The sequence below is a fragment of the Zootoca vivipara genome, chromosome 14, assembly GCF_963506605.1.
Source record: "Zootoca vivipara chromosome 14, rZooViv1.1, whole genome shotgun sequence".
In the NCBI taxonomy this organism is placed as follows: domain Eukaryota; kingdom Metazoa; phylum Chordata; class Lepidosauria; order Squamata; family Lacertidae; genus Zootoca; species Zootoca vivipara.
Window position 1 is genome coordinate 38,167,115 of NC_083289.1, and position 18,773 is coordinate 38,185,887.

General features: G+C 40.2%; 1 protein-coding gene across 8 annotated transcripts in view; it reads left to right on the forward strand.

Moving 5' to 3' along the window:
• The window catches only part of MRTFB (myocardin related transcription factor B), a 93,458-nt gene that overhangs the window by 64,534 nt on the left and 10,151 nt on the right, over positions 1 to 18,773 (forward strand). For all 8 annotated transcript variants that reach the window (XM_060282875.1, XM_060282876.1, XM_060282877.1 and 5 more), the window contains 7 exons: positions 490 to 555; positions 3,167 to 3,222; positions 4,435 to 4,510; positions 5,067 to 5,228; positions 9,905 to 10,083; positions 13,518 to 13,658; positions 17,321 to 17,568. In XM_060282875.1, coding sequence (XP_060138858.1) covers positions 490 to 555; positions 3,167 to 3,222; positions 4,435 to 4,510; positions 5,067 to 5,228; positions 9,905 to 10,083; positions 13,518 to 13,658; positions 17,321 to 17,568 — 928 coding nt within the window. The remainder of the gene's footprint in view (positions 1 to 489; positions 556 to 3,166; positions 3,223 to 4,434; positions 4,511 to 5,066; positions 5,229 to 9,904; positions 10,084 to 13,517; positions 13,659 to 17,320; positions 17,569 to 18,773) is intronic.

Consider the following 18,773-nt stretch of genomic DNA (forward strand, 5'->3'; position numbering starts at 1 on the left):
CCGCCGGGCTGTGCTCCGCCTCTGCCCACCAGCCCTGCTTCTAGAGTAGGGCAGCTGCCCTAACTTGCCCCGTGGTGGGTACGCCCTTGTCTGGGGACTTCCCTGCACTAACAGCACCAGCTCCTAGGGAATTGATTGTAGATATGGACATTTACAAAGAGATATCTTCCACAGATAATTTGCCTAGTGTCTTGGCAATATTCCACTACCATCAAAACACAATGCAATATAATAATGCACGAATTCAAGTTAAAATGCCTGTGCCACTCCACCATGGAAAGGAGCATATTCTGTCTGTGTTGATGCACCTAAATCCTATGGAAAACAAGGGGTCGTAATGAAACATTAAGCTGTAGGGCTTAAGTCCAATTAATTTAGTGAGAATTATGTATTCCTCTAACTTTCTCTGGATTGCACCCATTGTACTTAGCTACTCGTAAAACTGCGTTCCTGATTGTCAAATAATTATTCCCTTTTTTCTGTTGCCAGTACTTCAGCTAAGGCTACAGCAAAGGCGGACAAGAGAACAGCTGGTGGATCAGGGAATCATGCCACGTAAGACTAATTTTATTTTTTGCAGCTTGTGCAGCACTGAATTCTCAGACTTCTTGCTGAAGACAAAAGGAAATAACCAATAACATTTATAACCCCCAGAAAACAAAGGGATAATCAAAATTATGTGCTTGCACTGTCTTTTTCTCTCTCAGACACGCACACAGAGAAATATTACACCTTTGTGGAATATGTCTACCATTTTTAAGTTTAGAAAAAAACTGGGAAGATACATTTTTTTTGTTTAAAACCAATAATATACTTCATTGAAGTATTATGGATTAATTAGAAATTCAATGAATAATAAAATGATTTATTGTCACATGTCTCTGTAATAGCTAATATTAGGATGTCTGTATGTCAATTTAGAACTACTGCTTCAGAAGCAACGAAAAAACCTTTACTGGTTGGAGATATATATATAGGCATGCACTGTTTCTAAAACATGATTCAGTTGGTCAGAACCCAAAGATACCTTCCACATGAGAAAGTTGCATGACACATGTGGAAGTTATGATGGAAAACCTAATCATGTGGAGCTGGGTGGGTTTTTGGTGTGAGAGGCTAGAATGAGGGGCTGGTTTTGTATGCTGAGTGGCGGTTTGGGAAGAGGTGGCCCAAGGCAAGAGGCTGGGTTGCACTTTTTAGTAGATTGCTTGGGTCTGTTTCCACTGCACTTTCAATAAACCTTAAAGATATGAGCCTCTTAGGGTGTGTAGGAAATGGGCTTTTTGTGTGCATTTTTAGAAACATCATATGCACTTTGTTTCCTGCTAATTGTTTTATTTTAGCTTTGCTAAGTGCTTGCTTTACATGGAGTTTGTTCCTATTTATGTCGTCTTATAAACTTTTCCTTCATTTGTGTGTTTGTGAGTTGGATAGTTTATGTGTTTGGGTGGAGGAAGGTGAGGCGGGGGGAAAGAGATGCCCCAATCCGGACAGTCCGTGGCAAAGTGAGATGCAGCACAGGTGGATGAAGAGAAAATAATAGCAAGCAATTAATTGTGGTCTGTGGCTTTTTTCTGTTCTACCAACCTGTCCTCCAGGCTGGTAGTGCTGTTGCAGTATGCCAGGTTGGTCATTGCCATTCCTTATTTACAATTTGATTTTAGGTGAAGGAGCTGACTTGGCATATAGTACCATGATGTGAGTGTATGTGCTAGGTGAGACAGATTTCACTCAGTTTGTCCCCATGGTACTTGGTACCATATCAGCGTAGGCTGGGTGGATGACACCCTGAGTGCAAGTTACATAATCTCATAACCAAGACAACTGATGATAAAGGCATGGAATCTATCCCACCATGTGGTGTTGGTGATATCAGCAAAGAAAGCTTACTTCTGCCACCATTGCATCCTCCAGTATTCATCCAGCAGAGTTTTTCTGTGATGAATGAGTTAAGCTCTTGCCCTGTGAAAATGGCTTGGAACCCTCAGAAGCCTGCTGTGACAAGTTTGCAAGGCATTTTGAGAGCAAAGTTATTTGATGCCATTGTTTATACAGCACTAGAGAAGGTGGTTAGATCCCCATCAAGTCTGGTTGTTTGGTATCAGTTTCAGATATCAGGGCCTGATAATGCAAAACAAGATGCTTGTGGATACTTGAAGATGTCAAACCCATCACATGCAGGTCTAACCTTTGTCCAACTTGGGTTGTTAGAGCTAGCTGGGGTATTGAATGAGCAAGCCCAGAGGGTATTTAATTCTTCATTGCAGGAGTAGGTAATGCCTTCTGCGTTAGAGGTGGCCATAGTGCACCCTCTCCTCAAGAGATCTCCCTGGATCTGGAGGGTTGCATCAAGTACTACCCAGTTACAAAGATTCCCCTTTCGACAAGATGCTTGAGAAGGTGGTGGCTGCTCAACTTCATATGCATGTGGGGGAAGCAGGCCAAATTATGCTGTTTGGGAACTCCTGAGTACAACCAATCCCTGGCAAAAGTGAGGTTGCCAGTCAGCTAATCAGTCCTAACTGTGAGTCCCTTTTGGCAGGGATGGGGGAAGAGTAATGCAAGGGAAAGGGGAGAATAATGAGAGTGCATGAACGTTATTTTTGTTACTGGCAGACACTTGAAACCAACCTATTATTCTCCACGCACATTTACCTTATTTGGTTTCTGTTTGCCGTTTCTAAACAATTGTCACCTCATGCTCTAATACTTACTGGTATATAGAGGGAAATTAATGCAAGCACCTCATTTTTCTGCTCATGGTCCTTTGGATCCCATTCAATAATAATGAAGTTCATTGAACTTATTGGTCGATGTTAGGGTTGCCAGACTCAATAGAGGACAGGACTTCTGTGCCTTGAATTGCCCTGCTCTCTTTTGAGTCTGGAAACCTTAAAGAGAAACCAGCAGACCCTTTGTTTAATTTCCAAGCAGTCCTGTCCTCTATTGAGTCTGGCAAACCTAGTCGATGTAGATGTAGGTTTTATTATTACTAACAAAAGCCCCGTCATTATGACAGGTAGGGGAGGGCAACAAAGAGAAGGCCATATATTGTGGATAGAGTGCATTCAATGTTAGTAGAAACAAATATCAAGGAGTATAAAGTATCCATCTTTACCAGTATGTTCTGATAGTTTCATGTCAGTCTTTTACTTCTCCACTGTAGCTTTGAAGAGCCCAGCTGCATTCCATGAACAGATAAAGAGCTTGGAAAGAGCCAGGGTAAGGAATCAAGTTTAAACGTGTTGCTTCATTCTTCACATATATTTGCATTTGGAAAGGGTAAGATATGCAAGATATGTGAAACAAGATGAAACAAAACTAGATTATAATCTCTGGAACTAAATTTTGGGGTCATTTTTAATGAAATTTAAAGTCCTACAGTAACTAATACAAACAAGCCAAAAACAGGCAACAGTATGATTACTTATAATATCCTTCAGTCCTTTCCCCAGTCACCCTCATCTTCCACTGAATATAGATTTACAGTAGATAATCCCAGCTGAGATTCATTTTCTGCCCAAACAAACCACAATGATGTAAAGCCCAAGGGTTGTTCTTGGCTTACGAATTGTGGTTTGTCTGGTAGAAGTAAACCCAGAGCACTGGTTTGCATGTCACTCTAAGCCAAGGCTCATGATTTGTTACTCCTGGCCCAACAAAATGAGCATTGGTACACTGCTCATTCACAGTAAGCCATGGTTTATGGTTTACCATGATAGGTGCCAGTGTGTTTCATTGTAATACAATATAGGACTCAATCATAGAACAGCTTAAGCTCAGTGCTGCTTAATGACATTCAGGGGGAAATGCTGACTTGTATTTCCTGTGGTAAGTGTGTTGCGTATTCATGTTTAATCTGCTCAATAGAAGTGGCCTTAAAAAATGGGCAAACTGCACTATTGGGAAGTCATTCTTGCATTTAAAAAAGTCAAAACAGTTCAAAACACCATAAAGTCTGGTGGTTGTAACTGCTGACTTGCTAGGAATCCTAAATTAGATTTATACCACATTTTGTTCACTAGCGTCACTATGTAGAGGAATAGGTTTGAAATATGTCATCTACAAAGAGTAAATTTGTATGAGTTGGATCTTGGATTGTAAAACGTGAAGGGGAGACGTCTGCATTTTATCCCTTATTGTGTGAGTTGCCAAGAACCTGATGTTCTGTAGTATTCTCTAAATGATTTAATAATAAACATAAAACATAATCTTCCGATGTAAGGCAACATCTTGCAAAACATTCTCAGATGGCTATGTTTTTTCTGTGACCAAAGAATTTCAATAATTTCCTTCAATGACAGCCATTCAGGACTGCAATAAAGACATGTACTCTGAAAGCTATTTCCCAAAAATGTTTCCTTAAAGTGAACTGATTTGGGTGAATTGCCAGTAAATGTGGTATATTTAACGTTCATGAATTTTTTCCTTCAGACTGAAAATTTTCTGAAGCACAAGATACGCAGTAGACCTGATAGATCAGAGTTGGTCAGAATGCACATTCTTGAAGGTGAGGACCCTGATGTCATATTTTCTGGTTGAACAATTTAAAACACTCAATATGGCTTCAGAACTTGAATATATTCCAAACCTTTAGACAAAGCCAATGAATCTCCCTTGAAAAATGAATTATTAATATGTGTTGATCAAATCTAATTTACTCGATTTACATATTTAACAATCTTTGATTTAAGGTAAAGTAGATGTTAGGGATGTTAACTGTGATGTGGCGTTTCTAGACTACTTAATAAAGAATATTTATCTGCTTATTTCAGAAATTTGTACTTTGATTTCTACTTCAAACACAGATATAGCTGCAAAGATTGTACAGTGCCAGAAATGCATAGCTTGTGGTGAACTGTGCTAGCCATTAAAAATATTTGTCCTGTTATACCGTATCTAATCTGAGGTCAGCAAATGCCCCTCTAGAAATGCATAAATAATGTGATCTAGATTTACCTTTAGATGTTGAAAATATGGTTTTAATATTAAAATCAAAACCAATGTTCATAAAAAGGAGTTGGAAATTGTATAGTTCTTTTTAAAATGTGTCCCCTTTCTTCCAGAGACCTTTGCGGAACCCTCTCTACAAGCAACTCAGATGAAACTGAAAAGAGCACGATTGGCAGATGATCTGAATGAAAAGATTGCTCAGAGGCCTGGTCCTATGGAACTTGTAGAAAAAAACATCCTTCCTGTAGACTCCAGTGTCAAAGAAGCAATTATAGGCAAGTAGGGAACCTGTGACATCATCATCATCATCATCAATTATTTATACCCCGCCCATCTGGCTAGGTTTCCCCAGCCACTCTGGGCGGCTCCCAACCGAATATTAAAAACACAATACAGCATTAAACATTTAAAAGTTCCCTAAACAGGGCTGCCTTCAGATGTCTTTTAAAAGTAATATAGTTGCTTATTTCCTTGACATCTGATGGGAGGGTGTTCCACAGGCCAGCGCCACTACTGAGAAGGCCCTCTGTCTAGTTCCCTGTAACTTCACTTCTTGCAGCAAGGGAACTGCCAGAAGGCCCTCGGTGCTGGACATGGGTCTATTGATGCAGAAAAGAATGAGAAGTGAAAACCTGAGCCTTAAAGGACCTTCCAAGTAATGAGGTTTCGAAAATATACATTTAAAAAGGTGCATTTGTGAAGTCATTTGTTGTAGAAGATCCAGATGGTTTCTCTCAAAATGCATTTTTAATCATAATATATTTATTTTTAATAATAATATAATGAATTAAAAATAAAAATGTGTGCCCCACCCCATTCTAACTATCCAACCTCCCAAAAAAATTAACACCTCTTGCAATGGTTTGACCCCTTTCCATTTTAACAGTACAAATTCTACAAATACCTTCCTCAAAATCCTCAAAATCATTTCTCCTGCATATTTCCTGTCTTAGCACGTTAATTTATCATTAACTAGTGGAATTCAGCCCGTTAAAATAAACGGGCGCTAGAACAGATTTTATTGTTTTTTAGTGTGCAAAGCAGAGAGGAACGGGTGTGCAGCCCCGCCGAAGCGGCGGCCGTGGGAGGTGCCAGCCGGCCCCCTCCACGCACCGCCGCCACAGAAAGAGGCCGAATTGCGGCCTTCTTCTGGGCGCCCGCTGCCCAGCTGGGCTCAGCGGAGCGCCCCAACAAAGCGGCGGCTGTGGGAGGGGCTAGCCGCCCCCCCCACGCGCCGCCGCCACAGAAAGAGGCCGAATTGCGGCCTTCTTCTGGGCGCCTGCTGCCCAGCTGGGCTCAGCGGAGCGCCCCAACAAAGCGGCGGCTGTGGGAGGGGCTAGCCGCCCCCCCACGCGCCGCCGCCACAGAAAGAGGCCGAATTGCGGCCTTCTTCTGGGCGCCCGCTGCCCAGCTGGGCTCACCGGAGCGCCCCAACAAAGCGGCGGCTGTGGGAGGGGCTAGCCGCCCCCCCACGCGCCGCCGCCACAGAAAGAGGCCGAATTGCGGCCTTCTTCTGGGCGCCCGCTGCCCAGCTGGGCTCAGCGGAGCGCCCTGCCGAAGCGGCGGCTGTGGGAGGGGCTAGCCGCCGCCCCCACGCGCCGCCGCCACAGAAAGATGCCGGATTGTGGCCTTCTTCTGGGCGCCCGAGCCCAGCTGGGCTCAGCGGAGCGCCCCAACGAAGCGGCGGCTGTGGGAGGGGCTAGCCGCCCCCCCACGCTCCGCCGCCACAGAAAGAGGCCGAATCACGGTCTTTTCTTGGGCGCCCGCTGCCCAGCTGGGCTCAGCGGAGGGCCCAGACAAAGCGGAGTAAACGGTAGGCAGAGGGGGGGGAGCGCACGTGTGTGTGCGTCCTGTCTCTCCGTCCAATCCCTGTGTCTCTAGGGTACATGCGCAGTACCCCAGGGACACACGGGACAACTTGGACGCAGGGACAACTTGGACTTTATTATATAGGATAGCTTTACCGGTAGCTATCATAATTTATTTCTGTGAGTATAAATACCTTTAAATACCTTTGTGATGACTCACATATTTATTTATATGTTTGTTCTGCTGGTGCTGTGGTTGTCATCAACGGAAATGCAAAGCATCTTATTTTTTTGCAAAGACAATTATTAATTGATAAAGATTTTCTTTCAGTGTCATCTGCTTCCTTTGTGGGGGATTTTTTGGTCCCTTTTCTTTTTCTGTGTCCCTTACAGTTGGAAGTGCTGTATATCTGACACTCATTGGATAGTACCTATGACGTCATTAGTGACGTCCTTTCCATGATATCCAAGCCATTTTGTGTCCTTTAAAATTTTGAGAAGCATTTCTTACACCACCTAATTTAAAAAAAAATATTAAATACTCTGCACTCCTCTCCAGATCTGAAACGCATATTTCCCTTATACTTTCCCCCCCAAAAGCAAAACACATAGATGTAGTTATGTCCCACAGCAATACTACAATTTGCACCTTGTTCATTTTGTGGAACAGGATACTGACACCAGATCAGGGATTGTTCTATTTTTAAAGGGGGAAATAGCAGTATATTAAACAGGGTGGATTTGATTTAAATCAAACTGATTTAAATCACGATTTAAATCACTAGTCAGGAAAGCTTGATTTAAATCATAGTTGTCTACATAAAGACTAATTCTTGCTGGTATAACTTTAATATGCAAGTAGATGAAGATTTTTAGAATAACAATTTTCATATTAGTTTTTTATCCCCAGTTTAATAGGTTAATCATTCATATTTGGACAACTTTACTGTTGTACTTAGGAAGGAGAAAAATAACCATTACCTTAATAATAACAATTTAAATAGATTTATTCAACTGAAACAATAACATTACAGCATATGTTATTTGCTTAAACAAACATCCATGTTTGTTAACTAATTTTTGCTAAACAAAACAATATATATATATATATATATATATATATATATATATATATATATATATATATATATATAAAACTTAGACTGTCAGCCCAGCCTACACATGAAAAACTTAAATACTGTCCACTCCAAACAATCAGAAAAATTTTGTTTCTATTCAGTTCACTGAACTTCTTGAAACTTAGCACTGAAGGGGTTGTTTCTGTATTCATAGGATTGTAGAACAATAGGATTAAGGTCTTTTTCTCAACTCTGTTCATGTTATAACATTTTTGCTGTGAAGAAGAGGCATGTGATCTCTGTTGAGTCAAATTCAGTTTTGAGAACTGCAAAAGTAAACCAAGCATCTGTGATAATATCTTGTAGGCAGAGAAACTGCCCAATAATCTTACAAAAACCTCTGGAAGAGCATGACATTGTGAATGGATTAATGGAATTTATTTACCCAAAAAATTAAACATATACAACCTTATTCTACATAATTAAAAAAACTAATCTTTATTTCATGATGGAATAACCTTTGGATGGTAATATATTTTCCTCAAAAAGCATTTTATTTTAAAAAATCTGATTTAAATAAAAAAAATCCGATTTTTTTGATTTTTTTTAAAAAAATCATTGATTCTTATCCACCCTGATATTAAAGGAATCGTGTGTGTGTGTGTGTGTGTGTGTGTGTGTGTGTGTGTGTGTGTGTGTTTGAAAATATTTTTTATTAAAATTTCCAAATAAACAACAAATAAAAAATATTTTTTTTTCACATTCCATCTTATATACCTCTCTCATTTCTATCTCGCTCTGCCAAGCTATGACTTCCCTCCCTCCGTTCATTCAGCTTTCTTGTTTCCTCTTATCTCGCAGTTATTTTATACTAACATAGATAAATTAAATTCGTAGGATTTATTTCAGTCCTGCAAGTGTCTTTAAACTTCTACAGTTCTTCTCTATATAATCAATAAATTTACTCCAGTCCCCCTGGAACTTTGCATCTCCTTGGTTTCGGATCCCACAGGTAAACTTTGCTAGTTCTGCATAGTCAAACATTTTCGTCCGCCACTCCTCAATTGTTGGTAACGTATATTAAAGGAATCCTAAGAGCATATATAAATGTCTGTTTTGTGGAACTGTGGATCTGCAGTCAGTGCACATTTGAGTCCCACATTCCGCATACATAAATCATTCAGACTATGTCACTCACACACTTGCACTTGAAAGAAAACGAGCCTGCTTTTTCAAGGTACACATGGCATTCTCCTCTACCCTGATTTTTAAATCTTTTTTCAATATGATAATAAGTAAGCCAGTTATTGCCTTCAAGAGTATTGCTTTGTCCTCATCCTCAACGACAGGAGAGGTCCCCCCCCCAGCTTTTCCTAGAACACATTCTTTTAATCAGGTTAGTCTTTTTTATTACCCTCTCAAGTTTTGTTCAGCTTAATATTTAACTTACGACAGAAAGCATGTTTTGTTTTATGGAATAGTTGCACAGAATGTGCAGTGTAAATCAAATTTCTCAGTGGTAATTAGGAAAAAAAATAGGAAAAAATGCAGCCAAATGACAGGGCCATTGTTCCTGGCCTGCCTGGTTCTCTCATATAATGCAGGGGGTGGAGGACATGGAAGAGGGGTGCCAAATGCCCCATACCTTACTTCTACACACTTTGTTGCTCCAGGCACTTTTTTTTACCTTCTTGACCTCAATACTGAGTCAGAAATGGAGACGATTACCTGGAGCTGAGAATACAGAGTATCCTCAGTAAAACATGGAACCAAGGAAGGTTTAGCACCTCTCTGCCATGCACTCTTGTACTATTAAAATCTCCAACCTGTTTTATGTGGAACTGGAGTAGACATATGATGAAAGCAAGTGCCCAACGCTGCTTTGTTTAGTTTGCTCCAAACTCATACAAAGAAGACCTCCATACAAGAAGGTCTGTTACTTGTGAAATGTCCACAGGTCTTCACCGAATGAGTGTTGGATACATGTCAAAAATAACAAGTCAATTGTTTCTGCATTATCATGGCATTTAAAGGTGGTTTCCCACCCACCCACTTTCATTTTAGCGGTTGGCCAGGAGAACTATCCTCAAGGATTGGATGAATCCTTTGATGAAGACAGCAGTGATGCTTTATCTCCAGATCAGCCTGCTAGTCAGGAATCCCAGGGCTCAGCAGCATCCCCTGGTGAGCCCAAAACAAGGGAGGCACCATCTCCAGTCTTGCCAACCCCCACTACTAACCAGGTAAAGTGTATTGATTCCATGCCATAACCTTAGTTATTGTCATATTTTGCTGTTAACCAAGCATTCTTAAGATATTCTTTCTCTTATTTGATAAATGCCTGTTGTGTTTTATGAAAACCCTAAAGTTTTGGTGGGTAGAAAATGTTCATTACTTCCAGTAAGTCTGTCCATTTTTGTTAGATGCGTATGCTCAGCAGGTTGATATCAAACTCCGCTATGAAAAGCGGTAGAAAGTCTTCCCTGTCGTTCTTCAATATGAGCTCCAACATGCATAATAGTCAGGGATTTTTGTGCCAAGAAAAAACCCGGAATCCGTATACTTTCCATAAAACTTACATATAGTGACTTCTTTTGCATACTTTCTTATTCTTCCCAAGCTTAATGGCAATGAAGGGATTGCAGTGAGGAGGGAGTGTTAACTCTCGCCTCTTCAGCCGTGACCACGCCCTTGAAATCTCTTCCTGCTGCAAATTGGCTTGGAAGAAGCCTTCTGTTGGCTTTAATAAAAGACTCCACCCCCACCCCCACCCCCAGATTGGTTATTGTATATGGCGGTGGTAGGATCTTTTTGGAGAGTGTGGCTGGGGAGGAAAGGCTAACTCCTTCCTTCCCAGGCTCAAAAAGGTTGACAACCCCTGTGATATCTTGATGCCTATAGATGAAAGTGCTAGACCTGTTTGATTCATCTAGAATAAATACACACAGCACTGTGGCTGGGAAATCTCTTAAATAAGTATCTGTTAACTATCCACACATCACATAGAATGGCCATAGCATATTTATTTTTAGATTTAGTGTCTTTAAAACATGACATGGAAGATCATTTTGACTGGAAATGAATTCTCTTCTCCTTTTTCCAGTTGTACTTGGGCTGAAAAATCTCCCTTGTTATTATTATTACTCAGATTTGCTGGAAATCTCTGTGTGTGGTGTCATAGCTGTTTCTTCTCTCTTCATGCTCTAGATATTTAACATTTCTTCATATGTGCAATCAAATAGTTAGCCAAGAACATAAATTTCTTTTCATTACAGTTAGTACAAATATAAATTAGATTCTTTTCATTTTAAAAACTAAAAGCAGGATGAAAGAAATGATTGCACAACACAAGGTGTTCCTTGCTATTGTGCTCTTCCCAACTAGTTTTAAAGTAACATTTAATAACACTTTTATTCATTTAGTTCCATTGAGAAACATTTGTAATTTAAAGTATTTCAGTGCTGGAAATTGTAGGTTTTTCTTACAGAGGTTTTCTCTTGTGGTTAACAATTTTTGTGTAAAATTGCTAAATCCAATCTTTACCATGCTCCCTTGAGACCAGACCATATATTACACAATAGATTCATGTAAGTATGAGATATGAGATAAGTATGAGATATTCATATGTAAGTATGAGATATGAGATAAGTATGAGATATTCATATGTAAGTATGAGATATGAAGAATTTCATATCCTCTATCATTTGTAAATGATTTAAGCAGTGTAATTATTTTTAAATATTTGAGCAATGCAGCCTAGATCTAAATTTTTCCCTTACTGTTTTCACCACATTTTACTTACACACACACACACACACACACACACACACACACACACACACACGAAATGCCCAGTGCTGCCTAGGAATTTGAAGACACTAAAATATGTTGCAATTTTTAAATGGATAGTGTAATTTGTGGGTTTGTGGGTTGTGGGTTGTGTGTGTGTGTGTGTGTGTGCGCGCGCACACACACACACACACACACACACACACGCATACACACCAACTCAGGACTCCAACCTGACCTGGGAAGAACCTGAACTGGGACTGAATAATAATAATAATAATAATAATAATAATAATAATAATAATAATAAAATGTTGGGGAGCTAATATTTAATTATGGTTAATTTGGCCCACCATCTCGCTTCAAAATGGTGCCTGGCATCCAAACATAGATGAAGACTGATGATGATATTTCCAGAGGCATCCACATATGTGCAGGTTGATGCCATCCTGCCAAATTGGGCAGCAAAACCTTCAAAGCTATCCAGATTGGCACAGGTTAGAACTGTCACACCAAAGTTTGTGAAGACCTGCCAAATGGTATGATGAAATCTTCAGAGGTGTCAAAAGTAGTGGACCCAACCTATGCCAAAAAAGAGCAAAATCATGTCAGAGTGATGCTTTGATGTGCCATCTTGATTCAGAATGCTGTCCGGCATCCAAAGTCTTTTTTTGTTTTTTGTTTCAAAAACAAACTTGTCCTTCTCCCAGAGGAAAAGAAAGCAAACATGGTTTCAAATATAGAGAACAATGATTCCCATTTTAAGTAATCCAAGTCTTTATTATGTAACCAAAGGCCATCAGGACCAGGGCAAGAACACAGTGGCTGCAGTCTTCACTCTGGGAACCTATGTTTTTCTCCTTTGTACTAAGTCATGGTTTGGCTAAGCAAATCAGATCTGTATATCCTTGCCTCTCTAAAAGGAATTTTGTTCAGAATGCCTCCCACCCAGCCAGCCATTCCTTCCTCCAGCAGGCATTCCATCCCCTTCCACCTCTCTTCTCCTTTTTCCATGTTTTCCCTTTTTCCAACTGATACTATGTCTGTGACTAATGAGCCTGGACAATCCTTATAGGGCTAGGTTTCTTTGGGTGGGGGGGTCAACTCCATCATCATCATAATCAAAATCATCATTATTTGTAGTTCTGCAAATAATGTTCCAGGGGTTTCCCCAAGCATTCTAATTCCTCCCTTTTTTCAGTGATTTCATTTTGACTCCACTTCTATTGACAGTCACTGCCTGAGTGCACAAGGAGAAAAAATGACAAATTGTCATTAATAACATTCCAAATATTTGTTAAATGCATTTAATTTTTTGTTTAAATTTGCCAAATTAAAATTATTTTAAAATGTAATTCATGCAGCCAGTATGCTTGCAGCTGGTGAGTGCTGGGAACATTGTTTTCAGCAGTCCTAGTGCTTTGACCTAGAGAAAACTTGGCAGCAGTGGGATAAATTGGAGGAACCAGACCAGACCCTGAGTGTGGAGGGAAACCCTGGCCACACTCAACAAAATGTTCTCAACCTTTAGCGTGAATTTACTCTCTCTGACATGCTATTTCCGGTGACTTTTTCTGATAAATTTAGATACTTTCAGTAGCAAAAGGAAGACACAAACCTTTTAAGGGTGTGTGTGTGTGTTTAATTCTACAGGCCACTTAAAAAACATTTTATTGATTTTTCAAAATTCTACTGGGCACTCTTGAGACATAAATGTATCTAGAGTAAGACTTTCCTTTGCTCTTCTTGAGAATTTTTGGAGAATTTTGTGGCTCTAGTTCTTTTGGGGAATATGTGTGATGTAAATTCTCTTAGAAAAGCCAATGCCTATGTTGAAAAAATGTTTGGGCAGTAGTTACTCATTTTGTTTTGTTTTCTTTATTATCAGTACCCCACATTAATACCATCACTACCTGAATTTCTGAAGCCGCCTGTCACTGATCAGCACACTACACGCTCTGCAGCTGCTTCTCTTAGCCCAAATACCGTGTTGGCAACAAAACTCAGCAGTGGGCCAACACTAATAAAGGTATGAGAAAACAGTCATGCTTGATTTGTTTGGTTTATTTACTCTACTAACAAAGAAAAATCTCACAACAGGAGAGATTAGAAAAATTGCCAGATTCGTGTACTAGTATTATGGATCTTGCAAGACAGACATTTGAAAAATGAAACAGCATAAGTAAAGATAACTTTGTATAAGTACAGGTGCCACTGAAGCCATCACAGAAGAGCACAAATCATGGTCAAGTTGTTATTTGGCTGACATGTTAATTTTAAGCACCATGTTTTCGCCAGAATCCAGTTCTATACATTAAAGTAGAAGGTACTTCTGAAGGAAAATTAGTGATGTAAAAATGCATGACATTTACAACATTCACTGAACAGTTATTTGTAGTTGGACTTATGGTGGTTTGTTTGTTTGTTTGTTTGTTTGCAAGTGTTGTGTTCCCGACACTGCATTTTCTGAGATGATGTGGGAGCAAGTAAGATATTGGCAAGGGATGTTCAGCCTTCCTTAAAACATACACACACCTACACACAAAACCTTGCACTTCAGTGTCAATACAGATTTAGTATTGCTATCACCAAGGTTTATTATTATGCCAGCTGGATTAGTGGCCTTCAGAGGATTGCAGGAAAGGATAACCCCCTGCCCGTTTCTATAAAATTGTTTTATAAGGCATTTCCCGCAGTCAAATAGACACAGTGGTGATGTCACCTATAAGCGAACCCAGCTTTTCCTGCAGTGGTTAGATTTTAAAGATCAAATACCACCTAAAGCTGTGTAATGCAACAGATCTCTTCCTTGTGAGGCAACTGTCCCTAAGAAGGGAGAGGTAATTATTGGGGAGTAGGGTAGTCAGATATGCCAATATTTGTGCCCTAACAAATACTAGCCAATGCTGCCTTTGCATCACATTTCCACCAACACTTACTGCTCATCCCTAGCATTTAGGAAGCCACAGACTGGAACAATCTAAGTTTTCTAGGCTTTGGAGAGTTTGCTTAGCAAAATAGTTAACAGCATGGGTTTAATAAGCGAACTGAACCTGTTAAGGGTATCTGGAAGATGCTACCAATATACACTGGCAGTTATTGTGGACAAGTCAGAACTTTGCATGGTTGTGAGCAGATGGAACTTGGTGCAGGGAGTATGTTGCATGTGTAATGGGAGTCCCCATTTTCTCCACTCCCAAGTGCTAGTTCAGAAATGCAGCTGGCAGATACGTAAGTTCAAATGTGTGCGGGAGCCTCTGTGCATCATGAAACATGTGGACATATGGTTTCAACTTTGGAAGACTTGGGGAGGGGACTTTTGGATATGATTACCATAAATAGGAGACTAGTGCTTTTGATTAGGCTCTTGCACAGTGAATCTGTCCTATAGTTGTTTTTAATTCTTGATTTAAGCCAAGTCAGTTTGTTGCAGTGGTTGTGAGGAATTTCCTCAATAAAGTTCCTGTAACTGTAATACTGGACTGTGATCTGCCGTTTTTGTTTATAAACATGGCCTGCAGCCCAACAAAAAAAGTTGACTGTTACATTTGCTTTCTGTTCTCATTCATTCATGATTATTTGTTCCAAAGCTACAAATTATTACAGACTAGTAGGACAGTCTGCACATTCACATTGCAGCATCCACATTTGAAGCATCCTTCAGATGCTCATGAAAATCAGCCAAGGTGATGCATCTCTATATAGCATAAGAACATGTCTAATCCTCTTTTAAAGCCAGCCACATTCATGGCCATCACCATTTGAGAGAGAGAGACCTACTTTCTCCAATTCATGCATAATATATATCTCTATCATAATGTCCCCTTATTCACCTTTTCTTTCAACTAAGAAATCCCAGATATTGTAACCTTTCCTCATAGGGAAGTTTCTCCACCCTCATTTTCATTGCCCTTTCTGAACTTTTTCTAGCTTTACTCTCTTAGAGTAGATGCAGTATCTGTCATTGGTATCTAAATCATAGCTGCCAAGTTTTCCCTTTTCTCGCGAGGAATCCTATTCAGCATAATGGAAAATCCCTTAAAAAAAGGGATAACTTGGCAGCTATGATCTAAATAGAAACAATGCAACAAGAGAATCACAACATGCACAATGACTGTTATGAACCCCTAAATCCCTTTGCCTATCCTTTTGCCTATCCGTTGTGCTAAGGGTGGAGAACCTGTCAACCTCTGGATTCTATTGAACTCCAACTCCTGCCAGCCCTAGCTAGCAGAGCTAATGGCTGGGGATGATGGGAATTACAGTGGTACCTCGGTTTAAGTATACAATTGGTTCCTGAAGTCTGTACTTAACCTGAAGCGTACTTAACCTGAAGCGAACTTTCCCATTAAAAGTAATGGAAAGTGGATTAATCCGTTCCAGACAGGTCCGTGGAGTACTTAAACTGAAAGTACTCAAACCGAAGCGTACTTAAACCAAGGTATAACTGTACAGTTCTGCAACATCCAAAGGGGGACAGGCTCCCTACCCCTGCTCTGTATAGTTCTCTGAATTAGACAACCTTTAATAAAGTTCCAACTTAGGTTGGAATTAGCAGTACAATTTCTCTTCTTGATATATTTGGTAGAAACAAATTTGTGATCAGTGCAGTTCCTAATCATGCAGTTCCTAAGCATGTTGGGTAGATCACATTTGCCTGACAGAGAATATACAAGCATAGAATAGAATTGCCTTTTGTTTGCTAAAAGATAGTTGCACTACAGTATCCAGAAGAGGAGACTGGCAGTCATCTGTACATAGCCATTGCAGATGCAGAAGTGCATCTGAATAACCTCTCTGTTACCATTTTGATGCTCCATTGAAGTGACTGCTTGCATCTTTTGATTTGTATGGGGAAACAGCTGCTTATCTTGGGCCACCAGTTAATATAGTGATTGGTTGCCAGAGACTAAAGCTGGATTGGAGCCAATGTAATTTGTCATCAATGTATAATTATTTATTATTACTTTTTTTATTAAATTTATATACTACCCTCCATCTGACGATCACAGGGTGGTTTACTGCTGACCTAACTGGTATAGAGAGAAGTTTTGGGGTGGAGGGGGTAGTGTCTTACCTCACAGGTAACTAACACAATTTGGAAGGTTAGTCATTTTATTTAGGACTGCTTCAGACATAATATGGTCCACCCTTTCCAGCCAGATTTGACAGATGGGTGGGTTCACCCATTTATCAATAACCTGACATCATATGACATCCGGTATATTTGATCCCACTGGAAAGCAGTGGGACTTGTATTCAGTGCTGAATTGAAAAAGTGCCAACTGTAAATCCCATTGCAAAGGAATCTTTGGGAGTGCACGCTAAGCTGACTTGCATTCAGTGTTGCTTCAATTCAACACTGAATGGACAAGCCAGCATCCTAGTGCACACTGCTAAAATTGCTCCTGCTCCACTCCTCCTTTTCATTTTTGTTTGGAGAGAAACAAATCACAAGCACTGGTTTTCATATAAACCTAAGCAAGCACTCTTGGCTTCTTTGGATACCAAGAGCCATAAGCAAAAGGGAAATCACTATGTGTACTTTTGCAGAGTGACATCTTTGGGTTTAGCTGCACTGTTCTTTAGCTGCACTGTTGCATTCTACTGCAAGGTGTAAAAGAGCCCTTCCCTGAGCAGAAGGGAACCTTTGGCTCCAACTCATTGTTTATGCTGTCTGTCTATGAATAGCAACCCCACCCCAAGAACCCAAGTGACAAACCTCGGAGCAAGAAAAGCAAAGAGCCAAAGCCCAGAGTGAAGAAACTAAAGTACCATCAGTACATCCCACCTGATCAGAAAGGTGAGAAGAATGAGCCACAGATGGACTCCAACTATGCTCGCTTGCTGCAAGAACAACAGCTTTTTTTGCAACTGCAGATTCTGAGCCAACAGCAGCAGCACTACAACTACCAGACGATTCTTCCTGCACCACTCAAGTATGTGAAGCTTTGTCAGTGGGAGAGGGGATGGTCTTTAATAGGGAGACATATCAACTGCTATGCTTGCTTTGGTGTTTTGGGGCTTCCAGTCAGTTTTGGGGAGAGAGTAGGTTTCTGAACTACAGAAGAATTCTGTTGGAAACAAGGGAATTGAGGAATACAGGACTTGTCTTGCTTCTATTTCTTCTAGTTTGATAGGCAGGGGTTGCCATCCTCTTAAACAAACCACACACACATCAAATTTGTTTCATCTGTTTAAACAGAGAGAGAGCATAAAGCCCAATCATATGATCTGTGCTAGGCAAAAATGGATGCATCAACAACCCCCAACCCTAGCACATTGCAGCAATTCAGTCCAGGACAACAGTACTATTTAAAGCCTTGCACATCAGATGTATATAGGATAGCAAAGGCAGAATGGACACATGATGGTATAAACCAAAGTTCTGGTCACATAGGAACAGCTTCTTGATCTTCACCCCAAATGAGGTGCCAAATCCTGTTATCCAAACAGATTAAGGACTAAACTAGATGGAGCATTAATTGTGTGTTTACAATAATGTGTGCTTTCTGCAATGTATGTAGCAGCCTTCAGACTATGGGGATGGGGGAAGATTACTCTTTCTCTCTCTGCTACAGTGCAGATGAAAAATGGCTTTCAAAAGCTGCTGTCTGTGTTATGGTCAAAAAGAGCTTCCAATGAAATGCATATTGAACCTGTGAAGAGGCAGTGTTGTTGTTGTTGTTACCATGACGGGGAAGAGGAGTTAAAATTCTTTTCCCCATCTCCCACAGCACTGAGGCTTTTCAGTCTTCCCCATTGTTATTGTGAGAAAAAACCCTGTATGCTAATTACATGGGCGCAATTAATTCTTGTTTAGTCCAGATGATGCTTCTGAAGAGTAGGCTGTGACTGTTAATCTGGAGCTAGCACTGTTGCAGGCAACAGGCCTTTGCAGACACCCATAGAAATGGGGTTTCCAGCCCTTACCATCAGAGACAAAGGGTTGTCTGTCTCTTATGCACACAGCATTTCATATTAAACATGTATTGTATAAGTATGTATTAAATGCCACTGCAGGCATTCTCAAAGATAACTATTTTAGTGTCAAAAGATAGGCTTCCTGCTTCTCTGAGACATTTACTGAAGTTATTATCCTGATAGAAACTGCCATATTTCCCTTTTCTGGGAAGATCAAGGC